General features: G+C 49.0%; 1 protein-coding gene and 1 pseudogene across 1 annotated transcript; one reads left to right on the top strand and one right to left on the bottom strand.

The window, feature by feature from the left end:
* The first annotated feature begins 8,134 nt into the window (after positions 1-8,134).
* On the top strand, positions 8,135-9,180 carry LOC149861825 (olfactory receptor 4Q3-like; annotated as a pseudogene).
* Positions 9,181-11,193: 2,013 nt separating this feature from the next.
* On the bottom strand, positions 11,194-12,138 carry LOC149861824 (olfactory receptor 4D1-like). Its single transcript, XM_090053825.1, has one exon. It carries the CDS (start codon positions 12,136-12,138, stop codon positions 11,194-11,196), a length of 945 nt encoding a protein of 314 aa, XP_089909951.1.
* Positions 12,139-14,840: the final 2,702 nt, after the last annotated feature.

Here is a 14,840-nt window from a genome sequence, read left to right as displayed (position 1 = left end):
TGTGTCCAATCTGGCTCTCACCTGGAAGGGAGTGGTGCAGAGAATAAAGCAAGGGACCTTTTCCTGCTAGACGGCCCCTCTTCCAATTCTCCCCAAAAGCAGTGGGACTGGCTACACCTGGGAATTGGGTCTGGGATCTTGAGCATTTGAAATCTAGGCTTTGCTGGATTTGATCCAACTAACCAAGCAAAGCATGTATGCAATTTTGAAGAGTCAGTCTGTATAAAACTAGAGCAGAAGTATTGTGTATGTTTCTGGGTCTTTTGGTGGGGGAGCTGCTCTGAATGGCTTCAGCGTAGGCAATTACTGTGCAGTAGCATTGCCAAATGGCTTTTAGGTGATGCTGACTGCATAGTAGCTCGGTACTACTGCACAGTAGTATCCTGTCATGTCATGCTTTGTGCCTGTAACTTTCTGTGCCTTTTTCCTGAGCGTTGTGCATTTGGGCTTTTCACGAACCTTGGTGTGGCTTCTTGAGCTACACAGTCAGGTTATTGGGGATGGTCTTGGGTCAGCTCCCCAGGGGTCTATCCTGCCACATCTTTGATGATAAGGAGTTTCCAATCGGGAGGACAATGTCTGGTCCTGCCCCCCTGGTACCTTCCCTTGGCGATCCTTGCAACTGTCTCTTCTTGAGGCTCCACCTTCCCTGCACCCTGCCTAACACAAACTGTGGTGTTGCCTGTCAGGACCAATGCTCGGGCCCTCCCCAGCACTCGGTTCCTTAGGGGCTGTGGTCATTGGCCACTGCTGAAGCTAATACCAAGTGCTCTGCGTGACCCCTCTTTACTCTTTGGCTTATGCAGAGCTGGGCTCTACCCAGGCTCCCGCCTCCCTTGACACGTTGTTGACCCCCCAATTTTGGTACCTGCTGCCGGTCGTTCAGGTCAGGGTCCAATCCTTGTTGTGTTCACCGATGTCCCAGTTACTGTGGCTACCAGCTTTGGTCCACACTGAGTCCATCAGCAACTCCTTGATACCTCGCTGGCCCAGCATTCCCTTTATGCTTCCTGTCCAAGGGAGCCACCAAGCCTCTTTCTCCAGATTGTCTGGCTGCTGTGGCCCCTTGGGGCTGGCTGGGGACTCTGTTTGTGGTCCCCCCAGCTTCCTTCTGGCCAGGTCTTTTCTACCAGCATCAGCTGCCCACCCAGCATACCCAGGCAGACACGGGAGCTGTTCCCGGCTCCTCCCTACTCCACAACAGGTTTTTCCTTTTATCTTCGACTGCAGTGGCTCCAGCCATGATCAGCTGTTGGCAAAGCATCCCGCTGCCTCTCTCCTGACTCTGATAAGTTTTTCTCACAATGCCATGCAACACTACTGCACAGTAGTAATGAGCTGCTGCACAGTCAGCATCTTGTGCGATGCTGCAGCCACAGGATAGCAAAAAAAAAGATCTTTACTCTTAGAAAAGTGGAATAGATTGCCCAGGGAAGTTGTGTAGTCTCCTTAATTCAAGATTTTCAAGAAGAGGAGGTTACATTGATGATTTAGGAGTAGCTATGCCTGGAGTGTACTGTGAAGAGCAACACTTGCAAGCGCAGGAGATCTCCATATTACAAAGGGTAAGGAAAGAAGTAAAAAGGAGGGACATTGCAGGGAGAGGCAAGGTTGATAGGAGAGAGAAGAACTAAGCCATTAACGCATGGAGGGACACATGGTTTATAAAAGCTGATGCAAGTAATGGGAAAAGAATCCATAGTCTCGGTTTAGACCATACTTAACACAGTCCAGTCTGTAGATAATATCTTGTTCTGCAGTTTCCCATTCAAATCAGTTTTAAAAGGTTGGCTGTCTGAGAACAGCCACCTTGAGGTCAACAATGGAACGTTCAGGAAGGATGAAGTGTGTCCTGCCCCAAGGTTTTGTGTCTTTCTGGGAATGTTGTCAGACTGGGGTTCATTCATTCTTACACATAGAGATGGGCCTGGCTGTCCAATGTGAACAACAGAGGGGCTCAGTTACAGCATATATTATGTTGGTAGAAGTACAGGTAAATGAACATTAAATTATTCCATGTTAATTAATCCAGTAATGATGCAGTCTATGTTGATGAGGGGTGCAGCTGCATATTCTAGTTAAATTCTTGGCTTATAATATCTCAGGTTCATTTACCTGCACCTCTACCAACATCATATATACCATCACCTGCTTACAGTGCCCCTCTGCTGTCTACATTGGACAGGCAGGGCTATCCCTATGTGTAAAAATGTGTGAACCCCAATCTGACATCAATTCCAGAAAGACATGCAAGCCTTTAACCTCCCTAGACATTTTGTTGCTGACCTCAGAGTGGTTTTTGTTAGGCAGCAAAATTTAAAACTGGTTTGAACAGGAAATTGCAGAACAAGGAATCATCCAGAGACTGGAATGTGTTAAGTACAGTGTAAAGAGGGACTATAGATTCTTATCCTATTACCTGGGTTACCTCTTGTGACCCCTTTGTCCCTATGGTTTTATTTCTTGTTTGCCTCTCCCAGCACTGCCCTGCTCTCCTCTGCTCTCCTCTTCCTGCCTCCCTCCCTTCCCTTATCTTTTCCATTTTAATTACTCTCTCTATATGACAGCATGCTCCATGCATATCCTTTCATAGCTGCTGATGAAATTATCTTGCCTCACAAAACCTTGTGTGCTTCTGATGATACAATCAACTGACATGCAAGTAAGACTAGCCAGTTCCTCTTGTGCTCACCCCTGGGTGCCAGCAGAAGTCTTCCTTGTCATCAGGGCCTCTGTCCATCTGGAGGTCTCAAGCAACTGTGGGCTACTAGGTGTTAACAGTGATATCCACCTCTTTTGGGGCTTTGGACCTCAGGTTTACACAGAAGTGGTCCAGAGAACTTTCAACTACCCCAATCAGTGCCACCCTCACACTCCAGGCACACCGACGGCAGCAGCCACAACCACAGTTCTATTTCAGTGACAGCTGCAACACTAATCAGTCACACCAGCTCACACACACACTCACCAGCCACCATATCATATCATAGAAGTAGGGCTGGAAGGGACTTCAACACATGTGAACAACACAACAGTCCCTGGCCCCAGCTTCTGGTCATCTAGTCCAACCTGCTGCCTAAGGAAGGAAAGGTCTTGTGGCCCCATATGGAGATCAAATGTGTAAGGCTGTACATTATAAGGCAGCCCTTGCACTTTATTCTCCAGCAGCAACAGCCCTGGTCAGTCCTTCAGAAGGAACCAGACTCCTTGTCTGCTACATCAAGACATGGCAGAAAACTACCAAGAGCTGCCAGGCTCCCTACAGAGACAGTCCTCTGGGCCCGGGGGACCTTGCATTTCTCCAGTTTAAGATGCTGCTAAAGAAAGAACTAATCATAGCATTTTCTAAATTAAAGTATATGTGGTTGGGGGCGGGGAGAACCACAACAACGCCTTGCTGACTTTGGAAAATGATCTTTGAAAATGAATATTTCCACTTGAAAAAGTAAATGCATGAGGTTTTGGAGGCTCAGCCCATCTCTAGAATTTACTACTTGAAATCTTCCCCTCACAGAATTTCTCTTAGAAATGAACATTTTTAGAATGGATTCATTACAAATTCTACTTTAGAAAGAACTTATTTGAAATGATGCCTGAAAGATGAATTTCCTCATAATGTCATGTAACTGCCAAGGTCTTTGTGCTGTGCTTTCTTGTGCAGTTGACGGTGTTCAGCCAGTTATAGAGGTCCATGAGATACACTGAGGAGCAGAATCACAAGACTGGTCCCAAAAACTCATGAAATTCTCAGAAAAATCCCGGGGGGTCTGAAACATTCTGAACATGGAGTGCTTTCTCATAGGTTAGGAACACAGGGAAGTAAGGGGGGAATGGACCTCACAAGGTCATCGGGTTGAGCCTCTTGCTCAAGGTAGGATCGTTCTAACTAAACCATCCCAGCCTTGTGTTTGTCCAACCCACCCCTGAAAATTTCCAAGAGACAGAGATTCCACAACGTCTCTAGGTATTTTGTTCCGATGCTGGACCACCCTCATAGTCAGAAAGCTCCTCATTACCATGAACCCCAATTTCCCCTGCTGGAAATTAAGGCCATTGCTCCTAGTTCTGTCCCCTGCGGCTACAGGGAAAAGCCCATCTCTATCCTCTCCATAATCACCCTTCAGGTATTTGAAGACTGTTATCAAATCCCCCCTCATTTTTCTCTTTTCCAGGATAAATAACTCCGGTTCTTTCAGCCTGTCCTCAGAAGTCTTGCCTTCCAGCCCCCTAACCATTTTTGTTGCTTTGCGTTGGACTTTCTCCAATCTGTCCAGATCATTCTTGAAGCTGAACTGAACACAGTACTCCAGGGGAAGCCTCACCAGTGCTGAATTGAGTGGAAGAGTTGCAAGCGACAGTCCTGTTAATACAACCCAGTACAGGCATACCTCAGAGATATTGCGGGTTCGGTTACAGACCACCGCAATAAAGTGAATATCGCAATAAAGCGAGTCACACGAATTTTTTGGTTTCCCAGTGCATATAAAAGTTATGTTTACACTATACTGTAGTCTATTAAGTGTGCAATAGCATTATGTCTAAAAAACAATGTACATACCTTAATTAAAAAATACTTTATTGATAAAAAATGCGAAGTGAGCAAATGCTGTTGGAAAAATGGCACTGATAGACTTGCTCGACGCAGGGTTGCCACAAACCTTCAATTTGTAAAAAACGCAATATCTGCAAAGCGCAATAAAGTGAAGTGCAATAAAACGAGGTATGCCTGTATACCGTTGGCTTTTTTTGCAACAAGAATGCACTGTTGGCTTGCGCAGATTCTAAGATTCTGTGGATTCAACAGATTTTGTTGATTCCACAGATTCTACGATTTTTATGGCCAGAAGGTCCACGTATGAGATTGTCTGGTCTGACCAACTGTATTGCGCAGGCTGTAGTATTTCAACCAGTTACCCCCATCTTCATCTCAGTTCCTGTAGAGCAGATCACCCTGAAAGGCCTCCAGGCTGCATTTGAATACATTGCTGCCCTTGCGAGTGTGTTCCAGCAGGTTAATCCTCTTAAATATCTGGGCCTTATTCCTCATACAAACATGTCTGGCTTTAGCTTCCAGCCACTTGTTCTTGTTCTGTCTTTCTCCACTAGGCTAAAGAGCCCTTCTGTATGAGATAATTTCTTCTTAAGAATGTATTTAGGCACTGTTATAAAGTCTTCTGGGGTTGATTAATGCAGGCATCATGGCTTCAAGTTTCCCATTGCAAATGCTGGGCTGAGAAATGTGTTTGTGTCCACATATCTTTTAGTTGCTTATCCTGAGCAGATCCCTTACCCAACCTCATCCTCCTTTCTTTTTTTCTGCTGGTAGGGTTCAGTGAATCTCCCCTTGTCCTTAAACCTAGGACCATTGGTGTGCTAGGAAGGTCTCTGACACAGAAGCCTGGTGAATGGCCATAAGAGGGAGAAAACTAGCTGTGATCAGAGATACCAGCTGGCTTGGGGTGAGCTGTGATGGGGTCTTGGGGTGTCCCTGTTACAGTAAAAGGAAGGTTTGCTCTGCAGAACAACAGGGGATGATGCCTGCCCCTCTTACTCGCTGTTCTCTGGTGGGTGATGCCACAGCTGGTGTGAGTGATGATGAGGTTTAATTTCCCACTGTGGTGGTTATGGAGGAATGACTCTGTTGCTGTCATGACATGATGGTGGGTAGGGGTCAGGGTGTGAAACTAGTCATTGTGTCTGTTGTTGTGATTGTGACCAGTGCTGTGGCTGTCACTGGGTTTTTATGATATACTAGCAAATTGACTGTCAAGAATGACGGGGGTGGGGGAACGGACCCCTGTGACCGGCATCTGGATATGGCCCCACTTCCACTCCATAAGCAGAGGGAGGAAAAAAAATGTGTGGTGGGGAGGAGCTGAGCATGCATGTGTGTGTCCTTGTGCCTCCCTCCCAGGTGGGAAAGTCTGCAGGGGGAGGGGAAAGGGTGGCGGGGGGGAGTGGGGCTGGGACCAGGCTTGGATTGGGAGGGAGCGTAGGAGAACCAGGCCTGGGCTCAGGGTCGGGGCCTGCTGCACCCGTGCAGGTGCCCCTTCCCTCACACCCAGGGTTGTTGCCCAGCACCAGCAGTCCCCACAAACCCCCCCAGCCCTCCACTGGTCCCAGCTGCTTCCTTGTCCCGGCCCAGGCCCCGGTCTCTCACTACTCAGGGCCACAGCAGGGCCAGCCAAGGGGATAGGGTACATGTCTCCCCAACCTGTGCATGGAACAAGGGTGGGCTGAAGCTGCAGGCTGGGCTCTGCCTGCTCCCTGCCTATGTGCTTCGCTGCCGCCTTTGAATGCGGGACAGTGCCATGTGCATCCCCCTGCTGGGCAGGCTTTCAAAGACAGCAGCAAGACACTCAGACAGGGAGCAGGCAGAGCCCAGCCTGAAGCTGCAGCCCATCCTTGCCCTATGCACAGATTGGGGAGGCCACGTGCCCCCTCTTGGCTCCTTGGCACTGTACTGGGCTCTTCCTGGGGATACCCAGGGCGGGGTGGGGTGGAGCGGGGCGGGGCGGGCCGGGCACAGGGATCCCAGGGGCTCTGTCCCCTCTAGCCCTGTGGTGCAGCTGAAGCTGGCCCTGTTCCAGCCTCCAGCCCTGGGAGCCCCCACGTGGTGTGGGCCCTGGGTCAGGGCCAGTCTTTGGGAGGCAGCTGGGGCCAGTGTGCGACTGGGGGGTGGCAGTTTTGTAGGGAATGCCAGTGCCGGGCAATGACTCCAGGCATGGGGGAAGGAGGGGCAGCCACACAGGTGCAGCAGGCCCCGGCCCCAAGCCCAAACCCGGTCCCGGTCTCGGTCCTGGTTCTGCTCCACTCCCTCCTAATCCCTGCCCAGTCCCAGCCCCACTCCCCCCGCCCTAGTCCTTTCCCCTTACTCTACAGACTTTACTGCCTGGGAGGGGCATGGGGGCACGTGCTCATGCTCAGTTCCCCCCCCAATTTTTTTCTCCCTCTGCCTATGGGACCCATAGCCCCTGCTTTCCATCTGCTCCACCCCCCATGTCCATCTCCACTCCACACCTCACCCAGCTGCTCCACATCCACCTCTGACCCCACCCCCCTTCTTGTCCACCTGGCCCACGTCTGCCTGCCTCCCCAGCCCACTGCCTCCCTCTCCCTGCCAGCTGTTCTAGGGGGCATCAGGGCTGGGTGGTGGTGGGGGCGCTGCCACTGTGATCCCCCACTTTGCCTCCTCCCCCAAGCAGTGGGCCTACCCCACACCTCCCTGCCTGAAGGCAGAGGTGGGCAGAGGGAGGGAGCCGCCACCACACACTTCCCAGCAGTGGTGCAAACTTGGGCCCGCACAGCCTGGTTAGCACAGCCAATAGCCATGCACCCTCTTAGCGGTGAATACGCAGTTGGGCAAAAGCATTACGGACAGACAGACACCCAGACATGCAAACTAAGTCTTTTATTATATTAGAATATATGTAGTAAGTATGTATGAGCACTTGTGGCTGTTACTAAAGTGTGACTTGGATTGTGAATGGGACTCTGGCTGTCACTGAACTGCTTTCTTCTGTGAATGTGAAAGTTTTTGAGCTGTTGTGATTATGGCTTTTGGTGTGGCTGTAACTGGCCCATTTTGATGGGTGTCTGGGTTGTTCTTGTTGGGAGTATAATGGGGTTGTTGTGATAGTGACCTTTTGTGGTTATGACCAGAGTGTGGATCTGATTGTGAATATGATTGTGGCTGTTGTGACTGGGATTGGACTGTTCTTGCTGTGACTATGCTGTTATGGCTGTCTGCTGTGACTAAGCTATGATTGGTGATACATTTACATGTACAATGGTGGCTACTTCTGTTGTAGCTGTGGAAAAAAAAATCAAAATCATCACACTAAGAAAAGTCACAAAACCTTTCTCTGGCACCACAGATCTAGAAAAACACACCCTGATCAGCTGGCGCTGTCACCAAGATAGGACATGGAGAGTAAAGTGCAGGAGACGGGGCTAGGGAGGAAGATGGGGTCGATGGGTGAATGCAGTAACTGACTTGTAACTAGAGATCCGAAAAAGAGAGAAACAGTAATATAAGGAGGGTACCTCAGGGACAGCATGGGTAGAGTGGGAACTAGTGGGGCTGGGACCCAGGGCTCTGTCTCATCTGTGGAGCAAGGGAATGGGTCTAGTGGTTATAGCATGGGGGGCTAGGAGTCAGGACTCTTGGTTTCTATTCAAGACAGTTTCTCTAACTCCCATTATTTCCTCCCTACCCCAGACACAGACTGGATGAATGGCTCTGCAGTCTTAGAGGTCATTCTCCTGGGCCTGTCCCGCTCTCGTGCTCTCCAACTCCTCCTCTTTGCCTTGGTTTCTGTCAGCTTTGTCACCATCCTTATGGGCAACGTCCCTATCATGGCAACAGTGTGGGCTGACTCCCGCCTCCTCCAGTCCCACAAGTATTTCTTCTTGGCCAACCTCTCCTTCACTGACACAGCACTGGGCACTGTAACTGCTCCCAAGATGCTTCATGACCTGATAAGCCAAGGCAGTACAATTTCCTAGGGTGGCTGCATGACCCAGCTCTTTTTTCTACATTTCTTTGGTGGCTCTGAAATGTTCCTTCTTACCCTCATGGCCTCTGACTGCTATGTGGCCATCTGCTACCCACTGAGCTGTACAGCCATCATGCACCATCAACACTGCTTTTGATTACTTCTGGCCTGCTGGGCTGGAGCCCTGCTTTATTCCACTACTCAGTTAGCTTTGATCATCCAGCTGCCATTCTGTGGGACCAGTGAGCTGGATAATTTCTACTGGGATGTGCCCCAGGTGGTCAAGTTGGCATGCATGGACACCTACGTAGTTGAGATACTTATGAAGTCCAGCAGTGGCCTTCTCTCACTGCTGTGCTTCTTGGTCTTGCTGGGGTCATACAGTTTCCTCTCAGTGACACTAAAAAGCCACTTTGGAGATGAAAGCAGAAGGAAAGCTTTGTTTACCTGTAGTTCCCACTTGACAGTGGTGAATCTCATCATTGTGCCTTGCATTTTTGTCTACTTCAGGCTTTTCTTGAGTTCAAGGATAGACAAGATGGCCTCTGTTTTCCATACTGCCATCACACCAATGCTTAACCCTGTTATATACCAGAAAGTCAAGGAGGCCATAAGGCGGTTGAGGGGCAGGTGTGTCCTCTGCTGGGGCTTAAAGTTGATTGTGAACAGAGAAAAACAGTGATGCATTTTGAGGGAATGAGTACAAGAGGTTTTTTTATTCCATATGGCATTGGGTTCTGCATGAAAACTTTCATATGAGGTTGGAACCTCCTTGGTCTGTTTTTGCTTAGGTGTGTGTTAGAAGGGGGCTCCTGTGACTCTGCATCCATGTAGGTTTCTTTTCAGGTGGCTTCAGGAACCTCTATGTTTTTCTGTTTCTCCTTAAGGAAGAAAGGGTTCTTAGAAGGGGATGGAAAACTAAATGTTTTTCACAGAGATTAATGACAACTTCTTCATGTGACTTCTAGACCACAGCAAAAAAAAAAAAGTCCTTTTAGATTCTCTCAATATTTTGGGGCTCTTCTTTGGTGAGTAGCAGAGGCAATAATGGCAAAGTTTTCATGAGAATCCTTGCACAGTTTGACACATGATATTATAATCAATACAAAATTTTCATGTGGTCACAAACTGTGGTTCTGTGCCTTTGGTTTAAAGCAGGGGTTGTCAACCAGGGGTACTTTGAAAAGTCCCAGGGAGTACGCGGGGACAGGGTGAGAGCAGTGGTACCCTTCTGTGCACAGATGCCACACTGCTGCTGCTTGCAACCCGTCCACACTCATTATCTGGATGCTCGTCACTGCCCCCCAACCCTGCTCATCGTCCAGTTGCGTGCCACCCCACCACCTGCTTGTTGTCTGGTTGCTCGTCATCCCCCCACACTCATCGTCTGCCATGTGCCATGTACCCCCAGGGTACACTTATTAAAATGGGGGCTGTGAGGTGTACACTTATTTTAAAAAGTTTAAAAACCCATGGTTTCAAGACCTGTAGGTCAGTAATAAAGGCAGGAATATCTTTCACAAGAATCCATGTAGAAATTTTCACAAAAACACATGAGCTCTTCATGTTCCTATTTTTGATGCATTAAGTAGAACTTGGGAGTTGGGTGTAAGTCATCAGAGGTGGATGGGGGATGTGGTGACAATGATTTTCTCAGATCCACAAAAGTTATCAAATCTAACCTCCCTACATATATGCACACAAGTTTTATCTGAGAAGCTAGATTAAAGCATGTCCTGTAGAAACATTCATCATCTCCTTTTAAAGACTGGGTGATGGGGAGTCCACACTTCCCCCATAAAAATGTTCTAGCATTTAATTACTTGCACCACCAGAAAGGTGGGGTTATCACCTAACGATGAATTTTTATGATTGCAATATCCATTAGCTAGAATTGCAGGACTGAAAACTCCCGCTTTTGATTATGTGAATCCCTGGACATGGTCAGTCAGTCTCCTTTCCTAAACAGAATTGAGCCATGCAGCAAAAGTCTGGCTTTCCAGCTTTTGGTTCATTTTTGCAGCTCTCCTATAGGAAGCAAGGATCTCATAACCCTGAGTGTTCATGTCAGGGCATGCCCTTGCCCTCTCCCTCCGCTAACCACTTCAACTTTGGCTGTGCTGCAAAGGCACAGTGAGCTCTGATCTCACTGTCTGGGCAGTGCAGGCTTCTACCGGAGTGCTGAGTGAGCAGTAAGCTCTGAGTTCAAAAGCTTTCGTATGGCTCCAGAGTCAGGGGGTCAGCGCTGCTCTTCAGTCTTCCCCATACTTCCCACTCCCTCCACCGCCCTGGTGCTGAATTCAGCAGCAGGGGAAAGGAGAGGGTGAGTGGCTATGGCAGCTCTCACCCTCTGGACAGTGGAGCCCTGTGAAAGCAGGGGCTCTGGCTGGCCCCTGTGTTGAGAGCTCACATGTAGCACAGACAAAGGAGGGTGCAACTGCATCACTGCACCCCCACTGGATCTGCCTCTGGCTTCTGGCCATACAGGGAGCTTGAAGCCAATGTGAAGTAGGTGTGGTAGACGATAGGGTGACACCTTATCCACAATATTACTCTCTTCAGACAGTGGAATTAAGAGAGGGACTCCCATTGCCTTGGATGAATAATGTCCATTGACTTCAAATCAAATCATTTCCATTGACCTCCACAAAAGACACCCAACCAGGATGGCTCTTCCTCCCACTCCTTCCTTTGTTTACATGCTCAGTCCTCTCCATGACATCAGGACTCTGCTGAACATCCTCTTGATAGCACCTTTCATCTGGGTGTTCCTCAGGGTGTAGATCATGGGGTTCAGCATAGGGATGAAGACTGTGTAGAGGACAGAGACTGCTTTGTCTCCGGCGAAGTTCTGGAGAGGCCGGGCATAGATGTAGAGGCAGGGTCCAAATATGAGGCAGACCACAGTGATCTGGGCCAAGCAAGTGTTGTAGGCCTTTTGCCTGCCCTCGCTCACACGTGTCCTCAGCATCACCAAGATGATCGTATAGGAAATCAGCAGCACCACAAAGGTCAGGGTGGATACCAAGCCACCATTGGATGCCATCAGCCATTCCTCAACAAAAGTATTGGCGCAAGCCAGCTTGAGGACCTGGGGAACATCACAGAAGAAGTTATCCAACACGTTGGGCCCACAGAAGGGGAGACGTATTATGAGGGCGATCTGTACTATAGAGTGGGCAAAACCACCTAGCCAGGCCCCAGCCACCAGCCCAATACACACATCCCAGTTCATGATGGTCAAGTAGCGCAGGGGCTTGTAGATGGCCACATAGCGGTCGAAGGCCATGATTATGAGGAAGAAGACCTCAGCACCACCACCCAAGTGGAAGAAGAACATCTGGGCCATGCATCCATTGAAGGAGATGGTCCTGCCCCCCAGGAGATTATGCAGCAGCTTTGGGACTGTGACAGAGGAGAAGCTGATATCAGTTACACCAAGGTTGGCCAGCAGAAAGTACATGGGTGTGTGGAGATGGGGGTCAGAGATCACCGTGCTGATGATAGTGAGGTTCCCCAGCCATGTGGTGGCATAGACAGCCAGAAAAAGGTTGAAGAGGAAGAGCTGGGTCTGGCGACTCTGGGAGAGACCAAGCAGGAGAAATTCAGTCACTGGTGATGTGAGGTTGTCCTGATCCATCTCTGCCTGCACAAGGTGATAGAATGGTATTGTGATGTACAACCAACAAGAGGAGTGAACCCCACAACCTCTAGCTCTGGAAAATAGCCCTCTACACTCCCCTGAGAATGCATTATCCACTGGCAATGAACAAGCAGCCTGTATTTGAAATGCATTCACCTCTGAGCCTGAAGCTGAAGGCATGACTGTTAGCTTGGCTGAGTACAGACTGCCGGATAAAAGCAAATCTTGTGAGCTTGCCCAAGTTATATACTGTTGCTCAAAGGAGTTGGAGAACCAGCTTTCGTTACATGACTGGCAATTGGGTGCGGGGGCAGGTTGCTGTGTTTTGTTTGTCATTTAAAGAAATTTTTTGTGGTCCAGCCAAATCAAGTCCAAATCTGTGTGTCAGTCCAGAACCATAAGTGGTCCTACAACCAGCAAACATCTTCCACCTCCATCTGGGGCTTCAGATGTTTCTGTGGTCTTCTGGCAGGCATCCTACGTGCAGGCCCAAGCCCAGAGGCTTGCGGTTCGGGTGTCCCCAAGTTTCGCCTGCCTTCAACCGCACGGAAGCAAGCTAGGGAGAAGCCTCCAATTTCCATAAAATGGGCTTTAATCCCAAATGCCTCAGCAGGTACTAAACCACGCCAGAAGAGCAGTTATCCCCAGAGGCTTGAGGAAAACTGCCTTTATGGACCCGGATACACAGTGTTTCCCTTGGGTCTCAAATTCCCTAGTGGTTTGGCAAATTCCACCCTCTGTATTTCAAGCTTTCTCCCTTTACAAAGACATCCATGAATTGCTTAGTTTTCAGAAGATGGTGAGCACTTGCTCTCTGAAAACACACCTCCCACTTTTTGTATGCCACAATCTTGTGAAATCTGACTCCCATCACAGCCTTCGGGAGGCAGGCACTTTGACTGCTTAGGTGTTTCTGAAAAGCCCTTTTCTTTCTGTGCCCAAATGACAGCTACTCCACTGTGTAAGCGTTGGTTTTGGCACTTACAGCTTGCAGTGCCCTTCCATGTGCAGTGTGGATGAACAAGCAATCGCAGGGCCCCTGAACACGTGCACAGGCTAGGAAGGTACACAGTACCTTGTGCACATGCCTTTCTGGACATGAGTCTAGAAACCATAGCAGGAAGGCCCTCCCATGTCCAAACACAATAATGGAAGCACTCCCAGAGGAAACAGGTGAGCAACAGTATATTACTTGGGCAAGCTCACATGATTTGCTTTTATCTAGCAGTCTGTGCCCAACCAAGCTAACAGTCATGCCTTCAGCTTCAGGCTTAGAGGCGAATGCATTTCAAACACAGGCTGCTTGTTCATTGCCAGTGGATAATGTGGAAGGGTATCTTTCAGAGGTCTATAACAACATACAGAAGTGCTGGAAAGGAGGGAGCAAGTACAAGGCTGGATCCAGGGGGTGCAGTGGTGTGGAAACACCTCCTTTTGGATCCTATCTGAGGCAGCAGCAAGGATTTTTTAAGTCCACAGATCAGGTAACCATCCCAATAAGTTGGGCAGGTACACAGCTCTGCGTGTGCCTACCTGAGAGCAAGCATTGAAAGTGTAGCTGTGCAAAAACAGAAGCAGGGCTCCCGTGCTTTAACAGAATAACCTAATGGCTACAGCACTCAGCCAGGACAAAGGCACCCGACGCTCTAGTGCAGGCTTTATCCAGGTGGGTTTTGAAACGACTTTTCTCAGACTTCACAGCACACTATTCTGACCGCCATGTGAGCTGGACCAAGTTATATACTGTTGCTCAAAGGAGTTGGAGACCTAGCTTTCATTAAATGACTGGCAATAGCAACTCCAAATTCCCTAGTGGTTTGGCAAATTTACCCCGTGTGTTCCAAGCTTTGTCCCCTTACAAAGACATCTATGAAGAGCTTAGTCTTCAGAAGATGGTGAGACCTTGCTCATTGAAAACACACCTGCCACTCTTTTGTATGCTGCAGTCCTGTGAAATCTGAGGTCGCAGAGAGCTGGATTTCAAGTGTGAAGCTTCCCATAGGCAAATAGGAGCCTGCTGAGCTTTTGAAAATTACCTCGGTGCTGGACTCCCATCACAGCCTTCGGGAGGCAGGCACTTTGACTGCTTAGGTATTTCTGAAAAGCCTTTTACTTTCTGTGCCCAAATGACAGCTACTCCACTGTGTAAGCGTTGGTTTTGGCACTTACAGCTTGCAGTGCCCTTCCATGTGCAGTGTGGATGAACAAGCAATCGCAGGTCCCCTGAACATGTGCACAGGCTAGGAAGGTACACAGCACCCTGTGCACATACCTTTCTGGACATGAGTCTAGAAACTGTAGCAGGAAGGCCCTCCCATGTCCAAACACAATAACCATAGCACTCATGGGGGGAACAGGGGAACCAAGGTGCTCTGCCCCTCCTCCTTCAGATAATAATATTTTCCTGACTTCTTATCACAGCTCTCTAAGCACCAAGCTACAGGTCTGGCATTCAGTAGGGGTTTCCTGGGCCTCCTTTAGTATCCGTGCTTGTGGCAGGCAGGAATGGGAGATACTTTGGGCAAGCTAACTACGACGGCACGTGAGATTGATGCTGTTCTCGCAGGGAGGGAGCCCTGGCTTCTAACCTGAGTTGTTGCTGGGATTGCACATTAAATATTAAATACACAGTGTGTTGCCTCCCTCGGGCACCTTGTGCCGGCAACAAGTGGTTCAGGTTTAAGAACTGAGCATTGGGC

The sequence above is a fragment of the Crocodylus siamensis genome, chromosome 6, assembly GCF_052110815.1.
Source record: "Crocodylus siamensis isolate JL-2025a chromosome 6, ASM5211081v1, whole genome shotgun sequence".
Classification (NCBI taxonomy): domain Eukaryota; kingdom Metazoa; phylum Chordata; order Crocodylia; family Crocodylidae; genus Crocodylus; species Crocodylus siamensis.
Note: the sequence above shows the minus strand (reverse complement) of the source record. Positions and strands in the feature narration are given on the sequence as shown.

Coding starts and splice junctions, on each gene's coding strand:
- LOC149861824 (XM_090053825.1), bottom strand. CDS start 12,138: ATGGATCAGGACAACCTCACATCACCAGTGACTGAATTTCTCCTGCTT.